The sequence below is a fragment of the Catharus ustulatus genome, chromosome 16 (genome assembly GCF_009819885.2).
Source record: "Catharus ustulatus isolate bCatUst1 chromosome 16, bCatUst1.pri.v2, whole genome shotgun sequence".
Lineage (NCBI taxonomy): Eukaryota > Metazoa > Chordata > Aves > Passeriformes > Turdidae > Catharus > Catharus ustulatus.
This window is the reverse complement of record NC_046236.1, coordinates 13,954,186-13,971,762: the sequence shown is the minus strand read 5'-3', so window position 1 is coordinate 13,971,762 and position 17,577 is coordinate 13,954,186. Positions and strand designations below refer to the sequence as shown.

The following is a 17,577-nucleotide window of genomic DNA, read 5'->3' as shown; positions in this document are numbered from 1 at the left end:
TACCAGGGGCTTGGAACTGGATGATCTTTGACACCCCTTCCCACTCAAACCATTCCGCGATTAAAGAACAGGTTGCGAATTTGCAGCACCCACTGCAAGGGCGTGGCGGAGGCTTCGCCGTCAGGATTTCGGTACCTGGGGAGAGGGGTCGCTGTTCGGGGAAGGGCTCGGAGCTTGGGGCCGGGTCTGTGCCGAGATTTCGGGGGCCGGGTCTGTGCCGGGATTTCGGAGCCCGGCCCAGCCCCGTGCGGCGGCCGCTCCTCCCCGGGGCCGCTCCCGGCTCCGCCGCGGCTGCGCGGGCCGGGCCGGGCCGGGCCATGAGGGCCATGAGGGCGGCGGGGGCGGCCCGGGGCGTGGCGCTGGCGGCGGCGTTGGCGACCGCGGTGGCGCTGGCGGTGGCGGCCTGGCGGCGAGCCCGGCCCGTGCGGGAGGTGCTGTTCTTCCCCTCACGGCCCTGCTGCATCGAGGCGCTGCTGGCCGAGGCGGCCGAGCCCGGCGCGCCCGCCCGGCCCTGCCCGTGCCCGCTGCCCAGCGGCGACACCGCCCTGAGCCGCCTGGTTCGCCGCCTCCTCTCCGCCCGCCGCTCGCTCGACCTCTGCCTGTTCTCCTTCTCCTGCCCGCTGCTCGCCCGGGCCGTGCAGCTGCTGCACCGGCGCGGGGTCCGTGTCCGCCTGGTGACGGACGCTCAGTACATGGGGATGCACGGCTCCCAGATCGGCCGCCTGCGCCACGCGGGTGAGCGGCGGGGCCGGGGCGCGGCGGGGCCGGGGCGCGGCGGGGCCGGGGCGCGGCGGGGCCGGGGCGCGGCGGGGCCGGGGCGCGGCGGGGCCGGGGCGCGGCGGGGCCGGGGCGCGGCGGGGCCGGGGCGCGGCGGGGCCTTGGCTGGGGCGGGCAGCGCTGAGCGGTGTCTGTGTCTCTGCAGGGATCCAGGTGCGCCACGACCAGCACAGCGGGTACATGCACCACAAGTTCGCCATCGTGGACCGGAGGATGCTCATCACGGGCTCGCTCAACTGGACCACCCAGGCCATCCAGAGCAACCGGGAGAATGTGCTGGTTGTAGAGGACGCCGAGTATGTGAAGGCTTTTCAGGATGAGTTTGAAAGGATTTGGGAAGAGTACAACCCTGCCAATTATAGTTTTTTTTCCGAAAGGCAGTGAGCTGCTTCACAGGGCTAGTGGACCATGGTTAACACCCACAGATTTTATTGTTATCTATAGACATCATTGTTCCATCCATCTGGGTGTAACTTTGGTAAATGTGCCCAGAGGAGTGAAGTGTGAACTTGCTGTGGGATCACTCCCGTGGTGCAGGGAATGGCAGAAGTGTTTGGTTGAGGCTGACAGGGACAGAGCTGCACTCAGACCTTGGGCTGTGCCCTGCTGCCCACCCGGTGTGTTCATACAGTGCTGAGCCTGTATTTCAGTGGTAAAAGGAACGTTTTCCACTTCAGGATATGGAATGGAATTAACAGCCAATTCCAAATGGAATTGTAGCCCAAGGGCTCCTCTACACCGGTAACTAAAGGAGAGATAAGAGGGCTACAGCAGAGTTAAGAGTTTCTATAAAGTGCCTCAGTTACATTTCTTGTTGGCATTAATTGTTGAAAGTTGGTAAAAGAAAATTCTTGGGAAATAGCAGAAATTTTTAACGTTTTGATTGTGTTCATGTTTCTTTTGGTTAAAGGTTAGCAGAGCTCCAGTGTAAAAACATGAGCACAAATGGTAATGACAGCTTCTCTTCCAGCAAGGAGGTGTAGGGGAGTCTGGAAGGAAATGAGAGAAATGGTTCTTTGGGATCAGTGTTTATGTGGAGAGCAGACATGGAGTTGGGTCACCCACTTCAGGTGAGGTCTGGAAACCCTGGTTCAGGTGTTGGGGCACCCTGTCATGGTCTGTGCCCTGGCCTGGCAGCGCCAGCCTGGGGACAGCGAGGGGAGGGAGGTGACATCTCTGTCCCCAGAGCTCAGTGTGGAACAAAGATGGTGTAAACCTAAGAATTACAAACTCTAAATAGTATCTATGTAAGAATTGTTTTATACTGAATAGAAAGTGCCTTAATATCTCTCAAAATGAAAAGGTTTTGAGATTCTCTTACCAGTTTTGTTACCATTAGTGCTGTGATTGGCACTGTTAAATAAACCATTTTCACAGGAAACATCAACAGCTTCATCTGACTTTTGCATTCCAATTCCTGTAGATCCTTATTAAGATATTTATGATACATGGACATCCCCAGATTTTAGATTTGTTCTGTTCTGAGAAAGTTTGCTTGGGGAAAAGAAAATTATGTTACCTGAAGGTCATTCTCCAGTAAATCCCATTCAGCAGCACTGGATTTAAACTACTTGGAATATATTATTGCTGTCAAAATGCTGCCTGTTGCATTTCCTGTATGAAGTGCAACTATAAAAACAAACATTTCTGTGTTTATGCTCTGACCTCTTTCATGCTCTTCCTTCTTTTTAGAAATAAACCTGTCACACACAGCATGCAGAGGGTGGTGCAAAAATAGTTTATTACCATATAGTTAATGTAAAGTTAGGTAATTATATTTACAAAGTAAAAATGATCAGCTACATCCAGGGGAGCCTAGCATGTCACACAAGGTTTGTAAGGAATAAATACAGTGAGAAAAGTGACATTTCTATTACAGCGAGCAGCTGATCAGGAACAGTGGCTCTTAAAAAAGCTGGAATAAACTGGGAGTGGAAGGGAGAAGAGAAGGAGACAGGAACTCACACACATGGAGAAACAGGAGCCTTCCACACCTTTCCTTTTTGCAGGGGGAGGAAATGATGTGTGTGAGGCTGCACATCCCAGCTGCCCGTGTCCGTGCTCTGATGCTGCTCTCACATCATCACAAAACCACTCTGGGAAGTGACTCCTTCACCCTCAGTGCTCACAGCTGGGTTGTTCCCAGGCACCCATGGCAGAGCAGTGCCCAGATGTGACCCAGAACAGGCCCCCATCACTGGTCAGTCGGGTGAAGCTCTGCCCACACAGCCAAGGCCAAGCTGCTCCAAGGGCACTGGAGGAACTGACCATTGATACCTGAACTGCCCCATCAGACCCCACCCACAGCCTCACACCTCACACCTCCATCCTGCCAAATGTCTCTGTAAACTCCCCAGTCATCCAGAAGTCCAGGAAGGTGGACGCAGGCCAAGTCAGGGCATTCCTGTTTCCTACTTACCACAGTCTCCAGAATTTTACACGCTTTGCTTTCTCTAGGTGAGAACAAACAGTGAGTGTCCTTGTCCTGCACACTGGGTGAAGAAAGCATGAAGGAAATAATGCTAATTGCACCCATTATTTACAAGTTCAGGGCCAGCTGGGTTAGTTGAGCTGGTACCAACTTGTCAGGTTTCTCCAGTAAATCCCACACCCTCTGTTTCCTCAGGCTCACACTGAGGTTGTTGTTCCCAGCCTGGTGCTCCCTGTGTCTGCAGCAGTGCCTGGGATCTTCCTCTTGTAGCTACACTGCATTTGAAGTTACACACTGAGTTACAGCTGCTGTGGGATGGGTGTCTGTGCAGGGGAGGTTGTGGCTCTCTTGGGAAGCCCAAGAGCATCCCAAACGTGTTCCTGGTGCTTCCAAAATTCACTGTGGGGACTCAGTGTGCTCACTGTGCCAGCCCCAGGTGGCTCTGCAAGAGCTGGGGCTTGGCAGGGAGTTGTTGCTGCTCTCTGTAACAACAGGGCACAATTTGCACATGCACAGCGTTGATGCCACTATCAAACACAAGATTTTTGAGTCCTCTGACTGGAAAAAATCACCCAAATTTATAGCAAAGTAGGTTCCAGTGGTCAAACAGACTGTACACAATCTTTGGACAGGTTCCTTCAAAGCTAAAGGCATAGATCAGCAGAAAAGGTTTGAAATTTATAACAGTCCTCAAACCCCAAAAAAAGCAGTTTATCAGGGCAGATGGGGTGGGTTGGACACTTCACACTCGTTCCTCCTCTCCCAATCCACAGGTGGGGCCTCTCCCACAAGACTTAAAAATCAAACCCAAAACTCAGAGAACCCTCTGCAAACTGCTGAGGAATAAATATTTACACTGCACACTTGGAATACTATACAGGTATTAAATTACTTTTGTTTTTTTAAAAAGAGAAGAATAAGAAAGCTTTTTCTTACCTAAAAAAATGGAAAAAAATACAGAGCAAAGGCAAAGCACGGTGAGTGTGCTTGAGTGTCCACAACAGAGCATCCAAACCAGGATAAACATGCAAAGGTCTTGTGGAAGTGCTATCAAATAGAGTAGGTACAAAAGTAATTTTTTTTTTTTTTTGCAATGTGAGCACTTTTACTGCAGCCCAGTTCTCTGGTACCAATAAAAAAGGGAATTTTCTGGTTTGCAAGTTAGCACCAACTCTAAGCAGTTCTATTTTTGAAGCAAATGAACACAGCTTGCTTCTTTTATTAATATGTGGGCAAAGAAAAGGTGACATTTGAAGGAGGATTCAGTCTGGCTCAGGGGAGATTCTGCAAATGGGAGGAAAATTTTACTCAGGAAAAATAAGATTACTTGGAGCTGACGAGGAGACACCTGTGCCTTCACTGCACTTGACTTTTCCTAAACCTCCCTTCTTGGTGCTATCAGTAGTGTGGAGTGAGGCAGAATGCAGCAGCTTGCCCACACACTTTCTAATTTAAATAACCACTGATTAATTCCAAAAGGTGGATGAAGCCTGGAGCAGGAAGAAGCAGGAGGATAACTGAGGATCATTGCTATGAGTAACAGGACTTCTCCCTTTATGTTCAAGTACTGGGCTCTGCAGGAATATTTCAGTTTGGGGCTGTTTATTGGTGCTGCAGGTTCTTTTTCTTTTCTGTAAAGGCAGGTAAAGGCTGCCCCTTGCCTTGGAGAGATGCTCAGACTGACCAGTGAGCCCAGAGCCCTCAGCAGGGATTTAGAACATTTGGCTGCATAAGGCACCTTCCTTCCTCCTCTTCCTCTCAGTGACCCCCAGAATTCACAGCTCCCACCCTACACACACCCCAAACATCCTTCCCAAGCACTGCCCCCGATGTCAAGGCCATGCTCAGCCCTGTCTGTACAGCAGACCAAGATTCTCCATTGATTTTTCCAGAGGAGCCCAACTCCCCCATTGAAAACATCTGCTCCAAAAAGCACATGAACAGGATTTGCTGGGGAATCTAAGAAAGGTCAGGGTCCACATGGCAAGGAGACCAGAACGTTCTGCTTGGTTGGCTAAAAAGGACAAAGTCCCATCCTAAGCTGAAAGAGAACAGGAAGAGGAGGAGGAGGAGGAGGAGGAGGAGGAAGGTGTTCTCCTAGAGCTAGCAACATCTTGCAAGGGAAGAGCAATGACCAGGCCCTTGTGCCATCCCAAATCCATGCTGCCTTCCATGGCCTCTGCCAGGATTCAGAGCTCACCACGGACCTGGAGCAGCCAGGGGTGCAGTGGCTGGAGGTGATCCATGGCAGGAAGGTTCCCAGGCTCTCCAGATCATGGAAGTGCTGTGGTGAACTCGGATTGTGGCTGCACATCCACACCTGAGGGCACAGGCTGCTGGCAAGGGAAAGGCTTTGTATCCAACAGGTTGAGCATCTTTCCTCCCCTGCTCCCATCCAGGACCTCCATGCACACCCAGGCACACAGAGAATCCCAGCAGAACAGGAACTCTGCCCCTGCAGGGCTCCTCTGGGCAGGACCAGCTGCCAAGTCCTGCTGTGATGTGCCAGGCTGGACACTTGACCATGGCAAGGCCCCACAAGCTGGACAAGAACCTGGTTCCCACCGTGGCTCAGTGACACCGTGTCCTGCTGAGGCTCTGGTGGCTGGAAAAGATTCTGCTCCCAGGAGGAGGAAGGTAACTCTGGCAGCTGCTGTGGCCCAGCCTGGCAGGACTGGGGGTGGCTTCATCTGCCCCGTGGGGCTCTGAGAGCTGTGCCTGTACCAACCATGAGACCCAAAACCAGCAGGGAAGCACCAGGAGCTGCTGGCCTCAACCTTGGTGAGTGCCTGAAGGACAAGAGGAAGCTCTGCTCTGGGTGAAGGCCAGGGTATCTTCCACACCCCAGCCTGAAGTGGTCACTTAGCACCTAACCAGGCTGGGAAGCCACGTGCTGGAGTCTCCTTCAGCCCTGGTGCCCAGAGAGGCAGGACCTGGGATCCTTCCAGGTGGCATCTTAAGATTTATCCTGGGATGAAGCCCCACACCTGCAAAGCAGCACAGGCTTCTTCCAGGAAGCCTCTGCTCAGCTGGCTGTGACCACCTAGTGCTACCAGCTCCTCATCCCTTTTGTATGCATTTATCTGCCTCATGGTACTAAATTATGTATTTTAAATACAAAAGCTATTAGGACTGAGAAGGTCTGAAGCACATACTGGTTTTGAGATTTTTATTTCAGGAAAAGATTAAAGAATTAAAATAGGAGCTGCCCTGCTGACAAGAAGAGTTGAATTGAAGAAGCTGGTAAAAAAGGAGCATTATATGCATTGAGCACTGTGCATTTTCAGTCAATATTGGCTCTACTTTCTACTCTACTTTCCTTTGACTAGGAAAAGGGAGTTTCACATGCGCACAGACCCTGGGATACACGGGATTCAATGAGAGGAAGGGAGTAACAGCAAAAAAAAAAACAAACAAAAAAAACCAACAAAACAAAACAAAAAAGAGTGCTGGGCTTGATCTAACAGAGGCAAGAAAGTGATCTTACAGCTCGGCCCCTGGAACACCAACTCCGACCACCAGCGACACGGGAGCGAGGACGCGCCGACGGGGCCGACTCGAGGGTGCACTTCAGTAGCTGCAGCTCCCCATCCAAAACCACCTGGGCAGCCACCAAAGCTTGCCAGGCTTCGGTGGCACCTACATTCAGGATACGGCACAGTCACGGGGCAGGAGAATCACTTCTTGCATCCTTGTCCAGCGAGATGTCAGTGTTGTACCTCCAGGCTGCCGGCATGGACTCGCGCTCCCCGACAGCTTCCCCCGGCTTTCCCCCCTTGTAGGTGCAAGTAATGCAGTCGAGATCAATGGTTAGATCAGGCTCCTGGTGTGCTCTGAGCACGGGGTCTCTACACAGCAGTAAGAGCTCGGTCTGGCTGACACCACCCAGGCCCTGCTCGCTCTTCCCGACAGAGCTATAGCTTATTAACAGGCTACTGAGCCTTAATACTGACACTTAGTGTAATGCTTTACAGTAAAGAAAGGATTCTCCTACAAAGCGCCGAAGAGAGGGGGGGAAAACCCCACTCCAATCCCTTCCTCTCCCTCTCAGAGTCTCTGGAGCATCTCACAAGCAGGGAAAGGAGCTGGGGAGGCGAGGGGGGGGCACCGCCACGGGTCCCGTCGGGGCGTCAGGACGAACGACAGCGAGGACATCGTAAGGAACGAGAGACAAACGGTGCTGGTGCTGTGCTGCCTCAAGCTGGGAGGTGCGCGTGGTCAAGCGGAGCGGGGAGAACTAGTCTTTCTTCAAGTCCCTGGATTCAAAAAGCTTCAGGCGTTCTTGCACAGTCAGGCCTTCCTTCAGACTCTGGGAGAGACAAAAGACAGAGAGCGTTGGGGCACGGGGAGGGAGCGGTGCCGGGCAGCGAGGATCGGGCTCCTTGGCACAGGGAGGATTAGTGGGACATGCTGAGAGAGAACACACGGTTATGGAGGGGGTTATGGGTGGTGCCTTGAGACAGGGTGAGATTGCAAATGAACCAGGTGACGAACCAGAAGCGAATGAGAGGCACATCATGCTGCAAGCAGGATTAGCTGATTGGGGAATGATCCCCGGGGCTCACAGGGTGCTGCTGGATGGGGCAATTCCAGTGGGGGCAGCCCCAGGCAGGCCAGCTGGGATCTGCCAGGCTGAAGCCTCAGGATGCTGAGCAGGACCTGCAGGCTGGTCCTTCCCTGCCTTTCACACCACTGCAGTGCCCACAGGGGCAGTGCTGGCTCCCCTGCGTGCAGGATTTGCTCAACAAACCCTGGAAACTGCTGTGTGCTGCCAGCAACCATCCCTCCCCTTCTCTCACCCCACCCTGGGACTCTCCCAAGCCAAAGATGCCTCGACAGCCCAGGGGTTGATCAGAGGGCTCCTAAATGCTGCTCAGGTCTGGCAGGCTCTGATGGCTGATCCAATTCAGATGCAGCATCCAGATTTCAAGACACAATGCTCAATCAGCAGCCCCCTGGCATTTGGAATTGTAAAATCCATCACCTACACAGGGTGATTCAGGAGCACAGCACTGAGAGGGGCAGAAAACCAGAAACAAATTGCCTGACTCCTGTAGGACAGCTCTAAATTGAAGCCAGCCTGAGGGGATGCACCAGCCTAATGCCAGCACCCTCCTTCCTGCAGCCCCAAACCTGTGGCACAAGAGACTGAGGAGAGCAAAGCATTTTAGGTGGTGAGTTGTTCCTATAGATGAGGAGGCACAGCCATCTCCCATCCCTAAAAACAGCCCCATAGCCAGGGCTCTGCCCCTCTGCCTGTCCCCACCCCACAGCTCTGCCTGCCAGCCCAGTCCTTGGAACTTGCAAGAATTCAAGCTGCAGATGGAACATTATTTGCTTTACAGACCAACACTTGGCACATTCAAAGGCACAGACTGGAGGGATGGAAATCAGCTCCTAGGAGGAAAGTCTGAGGGAATTGGGATTGTTCAGCCTGGAGAAGAGAAGGCTGAAGGTGACCTTAGGGCCCCTTCCAGAGCCTAAAGGGGCTCCAGAAGAGCTGGAGAGAGGCTCTGGATGAGAGCCTCGAGTGACAAGACACTGCCAGAGGGCAGGGACAGATGGGATATTGGGAATAAATTCCTCCCTGTGAGGGTAGGGAAGCCCTGGTACAGGGTGCCCAGAGCAGCTCTGGTTGTCCCTGCATCCCTGGAAGTGTCCAAGACCAGGTTAGATGGGGTTTGGAGCAACCTGGGACAGTGGAAGGTGTCCCTGCCCATGGCAGAGGATGGAACTGGATGATTTTTCATCCCTTCCAACCCAAACCATTCTGTGATTCCATGATTCTACTATCAGGCAGCCACCTTCTTCTTTCCTTTCCTTGGCTGTGGTGCCAGAGAACTGTTCTATCACAGCAGCAGGTTGGACTTTTGGGCTGATTTTTCCTTCCCATGTATTTATCAAGGCAGGACTCCATGATAAACTTGCCCCAAGGCTGTGCAGATTCCCATGGTTACTGTATTTCTGGAAATGTTTTTCCTCCCACAGGCCCATAAACACAGAAGAGCTTTGCCAGGCAGCATGGAAATGAAAGCACTAAATTGGATTGAATTTCCAAATGCTGTGTGCTCTCTTTCCAGTGGGCAGCAGAGTCTCCTGGGATGAGAGTCTCTGAGCACACACTTCCTAAAGGAAGTTTTCTTTGGGCCTCTTTAAATGAGAGCAGCTCATGCATTCCATCTGATTTCTCAGTGGGTGGAAAAGAGACACCAGGAATCATCAGACTGTTCTGCCTGATGGCACAAATTCCAGCAAATTCAGCCCCTGGGCAGTCCCACAACCATTTCAGTTACTGATGAGGAAAGTTTGATGAAGTGAGACTAATGTAGGATGATATCTGTGATAAAGGGATCTTCCAACAGATTTCCTGGGCTCTCCACCCACTGTGCTGGGAGCTCCTTTCTCCTAACCTGCCTCTGCAGGTGCTCCCACCTCAGTCTTTGCCATGGGCCAGGAAATTCACTATTAATTCACAGTTAATGGAGATATCTGGCTCATTAGAGTCAGCCTCATTTCTGATCAGCTCCCTCCTTTTGCTGGATGAGCTTGGAAGCCTTGGAGGCTCAGGGATGGAGAGCAGGAGGAGAAGGTTACTGGGCAAGGAAGACTCTTGCTCAAGCATGGATCGACCTGAAAAAGCAGCAACTGTGGGTAAAGGAAATTAGGGCAGTCCAGGACATTCCCTCTGGAACTGAGGTGGCTGAGACCATTTTCCATGCTCTAGGATGTTATGGGAAGTACACTTAAAGGCATCCCTGACTATTCCTGCACCTGGCAACAGCAAAAGAGGTGTTATCCTAGGAGACCTGGACGGTGCTGGAGTTTAGTCTGAGGCATGCAGAGTCATTCAGGCATGCACACTCAGTGTCCCATGCTCCCAACACAGTAAACAGGAAAACGTGCCCCACCATGTCCAAATCCTCTCTGTGCTGAGGAGCTGTGTTGGTGAGGGTGGGAAGAGCAGGAACACAAAAAGCCACATTCCCCAGGGAAGAGGCAGAGAGACTGCGTTTCACACAGATCTTGGGTACGCTGACTTCTCTCCTCCCCTTCCCTTCACCCAGGAGAAGAATTAGCAGTGAATACACCAGTCAGTGAGTCATTAAGAGGAGGAGGGCTCTGGTTTGGCAGGGAGGTGTGAGCAGTGCATGCAGAGGTTGGGCCGCTCCGTGGTGGCTGCGGCGCCGGGCGGTGCCGGTGTGTTTACCTACGTGGCAGGGAACCTGGACTCGGGTTCATTTCAGTTATCCCATGAGACCTGCTCAATAACGGACTGTTGGAGGAAAAAGCAAAATAAAACAAAAAACAAAAACAAAAGAAGCTCATAAATCCCAAAGGAATTTGTGCTGGCGCAGCCCCAGCCCCCCGTCCCGCAGCGATGCCCTGGCACAGCCCCTGCTTCTTCTCCTCTCCTTCCCCACCAAGCAACACATGGGGACCACACAGACAGTGATCTGAGTTGAAGTGGTGAAGGGAAACCCAACATCAGAGTGGTCCAGCAGGTCTGGGCTGCCCTAAAACAGAAGTCTCTCTCTGTTCACTGGGTACAGCACAGATGCCCCGAGCTGAGGAGCTGCTGCTCACAGAGCTCTGTTTTCCCAAGCTCAAAGTATTCTGCTTGCCCTGCAAGGGCCCAACCACTTCAAACATCAGCACGAGACACCAGGTGAGAGGCACAGCAGGTTTGCTCATGCTGAGCTTCCTCCCAGCTGCCCAAGGTTTAATGCTGACTCCTGATCAGCATTATTTGCCCTTCCTCATCCCTGCGGTCCCACATGATGTAACAGCTGCCAAGGAGAGCTTGGCACGGTATCACTGGGCTTTGGGATCAACAGCAAGCACAGAAGGACCACAGAAGCACAGGGCCATCTGCACCAAGTTAACACACAAAGCAAAGCGTGTGTTAAATATGCCCAGGACTCAGGCACTGCTGATACACACAAAGACAAAAAATCTTGCAGTGAAGAACACTAAAACTAGAATGATGTGCACATTTCCACCAGTGTTTCAACTGAAAAGAGGGAGCAGATACTGGGATAGTCCTCCTGTGAAAGACCAAAGAACAAGGCAAACTTCAGCCTTTTTTTCCAACCAGGAAGCAGCTTCATGCCTCCCTCTGAGCAGGGTCCACAGTGGGTGAGTGGGCCCTGCCTGGCCACACAGTCAGTCCTTTTGCAGTAAAAAACCATCCAGGCTAGCACTAGTGGCTGGGAAATTCTTAATTCTGTTCCCCTGCCCATTCCTTCCCACTTGGGATCCCCACCTAAGAGAAATGCTGGGCATTCCTCATTCCCACCCCACTGGGCAGGACATCTGAGCTCACCTTTGACCTGATATTCCTTAGTTGCCGGCTAACACTGGATCTGTCTTTCTTCAAGAAATCAGGGTTGCTTTTTGATTTCATAATATCTGGGAAGAAGCAAAAGAAGTGGGATTAGCCTGGTGCCTACTGCCTTCCTGCAAGGACAGGGCTGGGGCTCTGCCCTCCCAGCCCAGGAAAGTGCCCCAATGAGCCCGACTCAGCACTGCCCCTAGGGTAGAGGGGGCTTTTGGGCATCCCTGCATCACCAGGTTTTCCTGATACAAAATGCATCAGGAAAATGAAAGAATGCTTTCAAAGCCCATCAGCTTTGGGTTGGAAGGCCAAGTCCTACACTCAGAGCCATGACTGCACGAGGGTTTGCACTCCAGGATTCCCATGTTAGCTCAGGACACCCAGAACTGCTTAGAGCTGCTGGAGGAGGACTGACCATATCCCGATACAGTGGTGTTCACAGGGGATTTCTCTCCCTGAGCTTCTGTGGCTGCTTTCAGCTGCTCTTTCAACCTGCTGATATCACAGTCTGCCTTGGCCTTCACGATGCTCAGCTCCGTGTAGATGTCTTTGTACTTGTCGCTGGCGTATTTCTTATCCTGGCAAGGGAACAAGAACAAGCCCATGGAGCCAGACAGACAGCTGGAGCCGAGGGCTTTGTGGATGCACTCAAGAGGAGCTTGGCAAATGCCAGCGGAAGAAAAGCCGGCAGCAGGAGAGAGGCTTGGCCAGGGCAACACACGCCCTGGGAGCTGCTTCCAACAGCGATCCAGGACTGAGGGAATGGAGAGCTGAGAGCCAAGGGCCAGCACACAGCGCTGCCCGTGCCTGCAGCCCCTCAGCTACAGGATTGTTTGTGGCTTTTCTTTTTAGCCAAGACAGAGAATTCAAGCAGAATTCCCAGAAATGGCCTTGGCTTGTCCAGAGCAAACCAGTTCCACTGCTGTGAGGCTGGGCAGATCTCTAACACTGATTGTTTGTGCCATTTAAATCTGATTTGATGTGACAGTAAATGGGGAAATCACACTGAAAGGGATGTTTTCCCACACTGTCTCATTTGTGGGGTAAGTTTTAAGTTGATACATGGAGTGCTTTACTGATGACACCAAAATGGGTATTGAATTACATTCAGGGAAAAATTAAATATGGTTTCAAATCTGGGTGTAAATGGGCTGCAGTCTAAGCACAGACACGCAGGAGCAAAGCACAGTAAGAGGATTTGCAGAAACCACCCCTGGCATTACCCTCAGTGCTGTCTGCAGCTCGTCTTTGAGGGAGCTGATCTCCTGCTTCAGATACTGGATTTCGGATTCTTTGACCCGCAGCAGGACCTGTGGGAACAAAAACCAGCATCTTTGTACCTGAGCAGAAACAGTATGACACCTGCTGTACCCAGTGGCAATCAAGCTGGAGACTCAGCCCCATGCCAGCACCACTAAGCCTCTGGTCCACCTGTCTTCTGCTTCTCACAAGAAAACCTCCTGGTTCTTTTGGGAACATGCCCAAGCTGTGCTCCATGCACACCCCAATTTCTGTCCCCCACTGCTCTGCATGGATTGGATCCCAGGGACAATCAGGGGCTGCAGAAGGAAGAGCAAGTGTCTGTCTTGATGTGGTGAGAAGATCAGGACTCCAGAATCTCCTGGCTTCATGCAGCCCATGGTAACAGCGCTGACCAGCCACACGAGCTGACTGGGGGAGGAATGGCTGTGACACTCCCAGGCTGTGACACACTCCCAGGGTACACAGAACTTGTGCCCACCCCTGTGCCTCTCTGCAGAACTCACCTCCAGCTCGTAGGCGTCCTTGCCCTGCGTGAGAGGCGACCCAGCAGCCTCTCCCCCGCCCTCCCCGGTCAGCAGGGTCCGCAATCGCGTGATCTCCGCAGCCAGGCGGTTATTCAGCTCCTGGGAAGAGCAGCAGAGCCGTTGTGGGAAGGGGGAGCACAGCCATGGCTCAGCACAGAGCCCACTGTCACCAGGGCAGGGATCCTCACCTGGTTGTGGGCGTTGAGCTCCTGGTTCTCCCGCTGGCACTGGCGGAGGGCCTGCCTCTCAGCCTCCAGCGCCTGCGCCAGGTGGGCGTTCTCCAAACACTTCTGGGAATACTGCTCCGAAAGCACCTCCAGCTCCCGCTGCACCGACTGCAGCTCCTCCCTGTGGGACACACAGCAGGGTAGTGCCCTCTCCACACACACACATCCCCAGGCCCATCTCTCCTTCAGCATCCCAGGACAAGCACTGAGGATGAGGATTGCATATTCCATTTGGGAAAAAAACCTAAAGCTGAGAACAATCAACTCTTCCCTCTCCTGGCAGAGCCATGTTTGGGCACCAAAGGGGACAGGTGATCATTCTCTCAAAGGTAAAGTGGCAGAACTTTCTCAGATTCCAAAAACTGAGCTGAGATCTATCAAAATCTACCTATGAGAAATTCTTCCCTGTGAGGGTGGTCAGGCCCTGGCTGCCCCATCTCTGGAGGTGTCCAAGGCCAGGCTGGATGTGGCTTGGAGCGACCTGGGATAGTGAAAGGTGTCCCTGCCCATGGCTGGAATGAGATGAGCTTTGAGGTCCCTTCCAACCCAAACCATTCCAGGATTCTAAGTCTGCTCTGGGCACCCGGGACCAGGTGTATTTGCACAGCTCCCCAACTCATACAGAAGTATCAAGGTTGATGAAGCTACCAGGCAGCCCTGCTCAGTTCCCACAGGAGCACAGCCCTGCCATGGAAAGCTCAGAGCTTTCTCCTCATCTTTTAAACAACTCTGCTGCAGCACTGGCTGCTCATCTGCTACTTCTGGGGACCATAAAGCAGCTATTTTGGGTAATGTGGGGACATTGACCTAAAACCTGAAAGATTATGGGCAACCAGGAGGCTCTGATGGATGCAGCTGGTCAGGAACAAGCGACAAGGCCCCTGAAACAACCCCAAACTCATTGCCAGAATCAAATGCGAGAGAAGGGTCTCCCAAAGGTGCTCTCCCTGCAAAATGGCAGCAGAGGACAGTGATGTTCTTACAGGTACTGCCTTCGGAGGGCCTCGATGTCGGCGTTGACGCTGCTGATCTGGGAGCGCTGGGACTTCTCCAGCTCCCGCTCCAGCTCCTCCCGGTGCGCGTTCTTCATGGCTTCGATGGCTGCAAGGGGCAGCACAGTGTTAGCAACCCCACCCATGGGTGGGTTTTTGAGTTTTTGTTTGTTTTTTAAAGGAACAAAACCAAAGTCATCCCTGCAAATCTCCCCCTGCTTCACGAACCCTTCAGTCTGTGCCCCAGCTGCAAAGGGGCTGCTGCAAATCCTGCTTTTTAACAGTCCAAATGATTGTCCACTTTACACAGTTTCCTGGACTCCTAATGCAGAGCCCTGAACTCCAGTGTTTTAACATCCCCTGGGGCACTGAAGAATGAATTCAGTGTGGAATTGGTAATAATTTAACCACAGGAATGAGTAATTCCTTTTGGGGTTGGAATGGAAAACAGATCAGACTGTGTAACAACCAAACACAGGGGCACCAAGCCTGGAGAAGGACCAGAGATGAGCACCAAACCTGGATGATGAGGAGATGGACCTCCATTTAAAACACCTTTCCCACAAGCCTGTTCCATCTCCCTGCACAGCCCACCCATCCCTCATCCTGCTCTGCTCTTTAATGCAGCCACCACCACCACGTCCCCATCAGCACAGAGCTGCCCCATCACTGGGAACTGTCAGGTACCTGAGATGGTGGCAGCTGTCTCCTCAGCCAGCAGGCGATCCTTCTCCTCCCGCAGCTTCTCCAGCTCCCGCTGGTGCTGCCGCTGCAGGTCCTCGATCTTCTTCTGGTGCGTCTCCTCCATGGCTGCAAAGCCCCTCTCACATGTTGCCTGCAAAGGGACGAGGGGAAAGGGTTGGCCCAGAAGCACAGGGCTGGTCCCACAGTGGTGAGGAGCCCAGGAGCCACACACCAGTGGGCAGCTCAGCTCCCCAGGTCCAGCAGGGATCTTCTGCTTCCCCAGCCACGGAGCAGGATGGACCTCACAAAGGTCAGGGCATGTCCTGCAGTCGCTCTGCCCCTGGCAGCTCCAGGGAGAGGGATGCACAGGGGCAGACCCAGTTGGGGAATGCAAATATAGGGTATAAAAGCAACCAAAAAAACCTTCTGTGCCCCTTCTGCTCTTTTCAATGCCTGTTTTTTCCAACCTCTGTGTGGAAGGATGATGATGTGACAGCAACAGGATCTTAATTCCCAACTGAGTATTGCTACAAATGCTGCAGGGAAAAATTACTTGCTAATTTAATTACTAGGAAAGAACTCAGGCCAGGACACAGGAGGAGCAATCTGGGGAGTTGGGATTCACTAGGGGTGAGGTCCTGAATTCCTGCCTGGTCCTTCTGCCCCTGGCAGAGCCTGGACTCCTGCCTTTGCAGCAGACAAATGCAAATGCCTGTTCCCAGCTCAGCTGCCAGCTCAAGCACATCAGGATCCTGGATGGACACACAGCTGTGGGACAGGGACAGGACCAGCAAAGCCACAGGCAGGCCCAAGCCACAAGGGAAGAAGGAGCAGAGTGGGGACAAGGTGCTGAGCCCCATCAGGCAGCCTGGGACACACCTGATGCCAAGCACTGTAGAGGGCTTCTCCCCTTAATGACACAGGCTGGTTGGCTTTATTCCCTGATTTCAACTGAGCTCCCCTTGATTAACACCAGTGATTCCTGTGGAAAGTGACAACTGTCACCTAGTGACCACTGGGACTCCATGGGAAATTTCAGGGAGACAAATTCACTCCTCCAGTGGCAAAAGTGCTCAGGACAGTCCAACACCACTGACCCTCACTAACACACACCCCTCAGCATCACTTTCTTGGCTAATGCTCAGTTACCTATGCCTAATCCTCATTCTCAATTTTCAGCTTTGGTGGTTTTCCCCTCCCATTTAATTTTTAATCCCAAGGCATTCTTCACTTTCCCAGCCTTGTTTGTTTGTTTTTAAACTCCTAACTCAGTGCCAGAACCTGCTTGGACTTGGCTGTGGCACAGAGCAGCCCAGCAGGATTCTTCATTACACCCAGAATTATAGAATATGCAGAGTTGGAAGGGATCCACAAGGATCATCAAGTCCAACTCCTGAAACACCTCTAATTTTGGAAGAAAAAGGTGCATACTCTGCCATAGGTCTGGTTGTAGATTCACTATTTCATGTATTGTAAATGCATTGCCATAAATCCACATGTACAAATCAGTATCTCATAGAATCACAGAATGGTTTGGGTTAGAAGGGACTTTGAAGTCCATCCTGTTTCATCCCCTGCCATGGGCAGGGACACCTTCTCCTATCCCAAGTTGCTCCAAACCTTGAACCTGGCCTTGGACACTTCCAGGGATGGGGCAGCCACAGCTTCTCAGGGCTTCCTGTGCCTCACCACCCTCAAAGGGAAGAATTCCTTCCTAATATTAAATCTAAATCTACCCTCCTTCATCTAAAGGACATTCATGCCTTTGTCAAGTCTCTTCCAGCTCTTTTGCAGCCCCTCTAGGCACTGGAAAGGGTTCCAAGGTCTTCCTGGAGCTTTCTCTTCCCCAGGTTGAAGAGTTACTCTTGTGCTACTGATGTTACATTCTCCATCAGGTTCTTAAGAGAAAAATGGAACACATTTAGACCTGTAGTTAAGCAGGTTTCCAATTGCTTGGTTGGCTTTCTGACCACCACTGCTTAATTCCAATGGGATTCAGCAAAATTACTGCTCTCCCCATGCTAAAACCAGATTTTGGCTGGAGCTGAGCCACACTTCACCCCCAGCTCAAATGTGTGCTGGATCTTGTGGCTGGAAGCAAGCTCTTCCACATTTTTGCTGATTTTTAGGAGTAACTGGTCTGTGAAAGCCTCACTGCCACAGTCTCTGCATTGCTGCTCCCTAGGTACTGCCAGAGTCTTCTACAATCCTAAACTCACTTCCAAACTGGGAATGCTCTCCTAGGAAAAGCAAACCACCAAACCCATTTTTTTTAGATGCTGGATGATCTCGAAACAGTTTCACAGCCATTCTGACTGGTGGGGCAATTTGAACGGTGGCATTT

General features: G+C 52.2%; 2 protein-coding genes across 9 annotated transcripts in view; one reads left to right on the top strand and one right to left on the bottom strand.

The window, feature by feature from the left end:
• The first annotated feature begins 317 nt into the window (after positions 1-317).
• On the top strand, positions 318-3,885 carry PLD6 (phospholipase D family member 6). Its single transcript, XM_033074333.2, has 2 exons — positions 318-735; positions 923-3,885. The coding sequence occupies exons 1-2, from the start codon at positions 318-320 to the stop codon at positions 1,159-1,161; spliced, it is 657 nt and encodes a 218-aa protein (XP_032930224.1). The 3' UTR covers positions 1,162-3,885.
• Positions 3,886-6,363: 2,478 nt separating this feature from the next.
• LOC117003782 (myosin phosphatase Rho interacting protein) overlaps positions 6,364-17,577 on the bottom strand; it is a 72,805-nt gene continuing 61,591 nt past the window's right edge. For 4 of the 8 annotated variants that reach the window (XM_033074023.2, XM_033074024.2, XM_033074027.2 and 1 more), the window contains 8 exons: positions 15,237-15,384; positions 14,541-14,658; positions 13,519-13,678; positions 13,310-13,429; positions 12,767-12,853; positions 11,959-12,121; positions 11,532-11,617; positions 6,364-7,517 (listed from right to left, as the gene is read on the bottom strand). In XM_033074023.2, the coding sequence (XP_032929914.1) occupies positions 7,446-7,517; positions 11,532-11,617; positions 11,959-12,121; positions 12,767-12,853; positions 13,310-13,429; positions 13,519-13,678; positions 14,541-14,658; positions 15,237-15,384 (954 nt within the window). In that variant the 3' untranslated portion in view covers positions 6,364-7,445. Of the gene's footprint in view, positions 7,518-10,415; positions 10,482-11,531; positions 11,618-11,958; positions 12,122-12,766; positions 12,854-13,309; positions 13,430-13,518; positions 13,679-14,540; positions 14,659-15,236; positions 15,385-17,577 lie in introns of all 8 variants that reach the window. The other 4 variants (XM_033074025.2, XM_033074030.2, XM_033074026.2 and 1 more) reach the window with 3 other exon arrangements.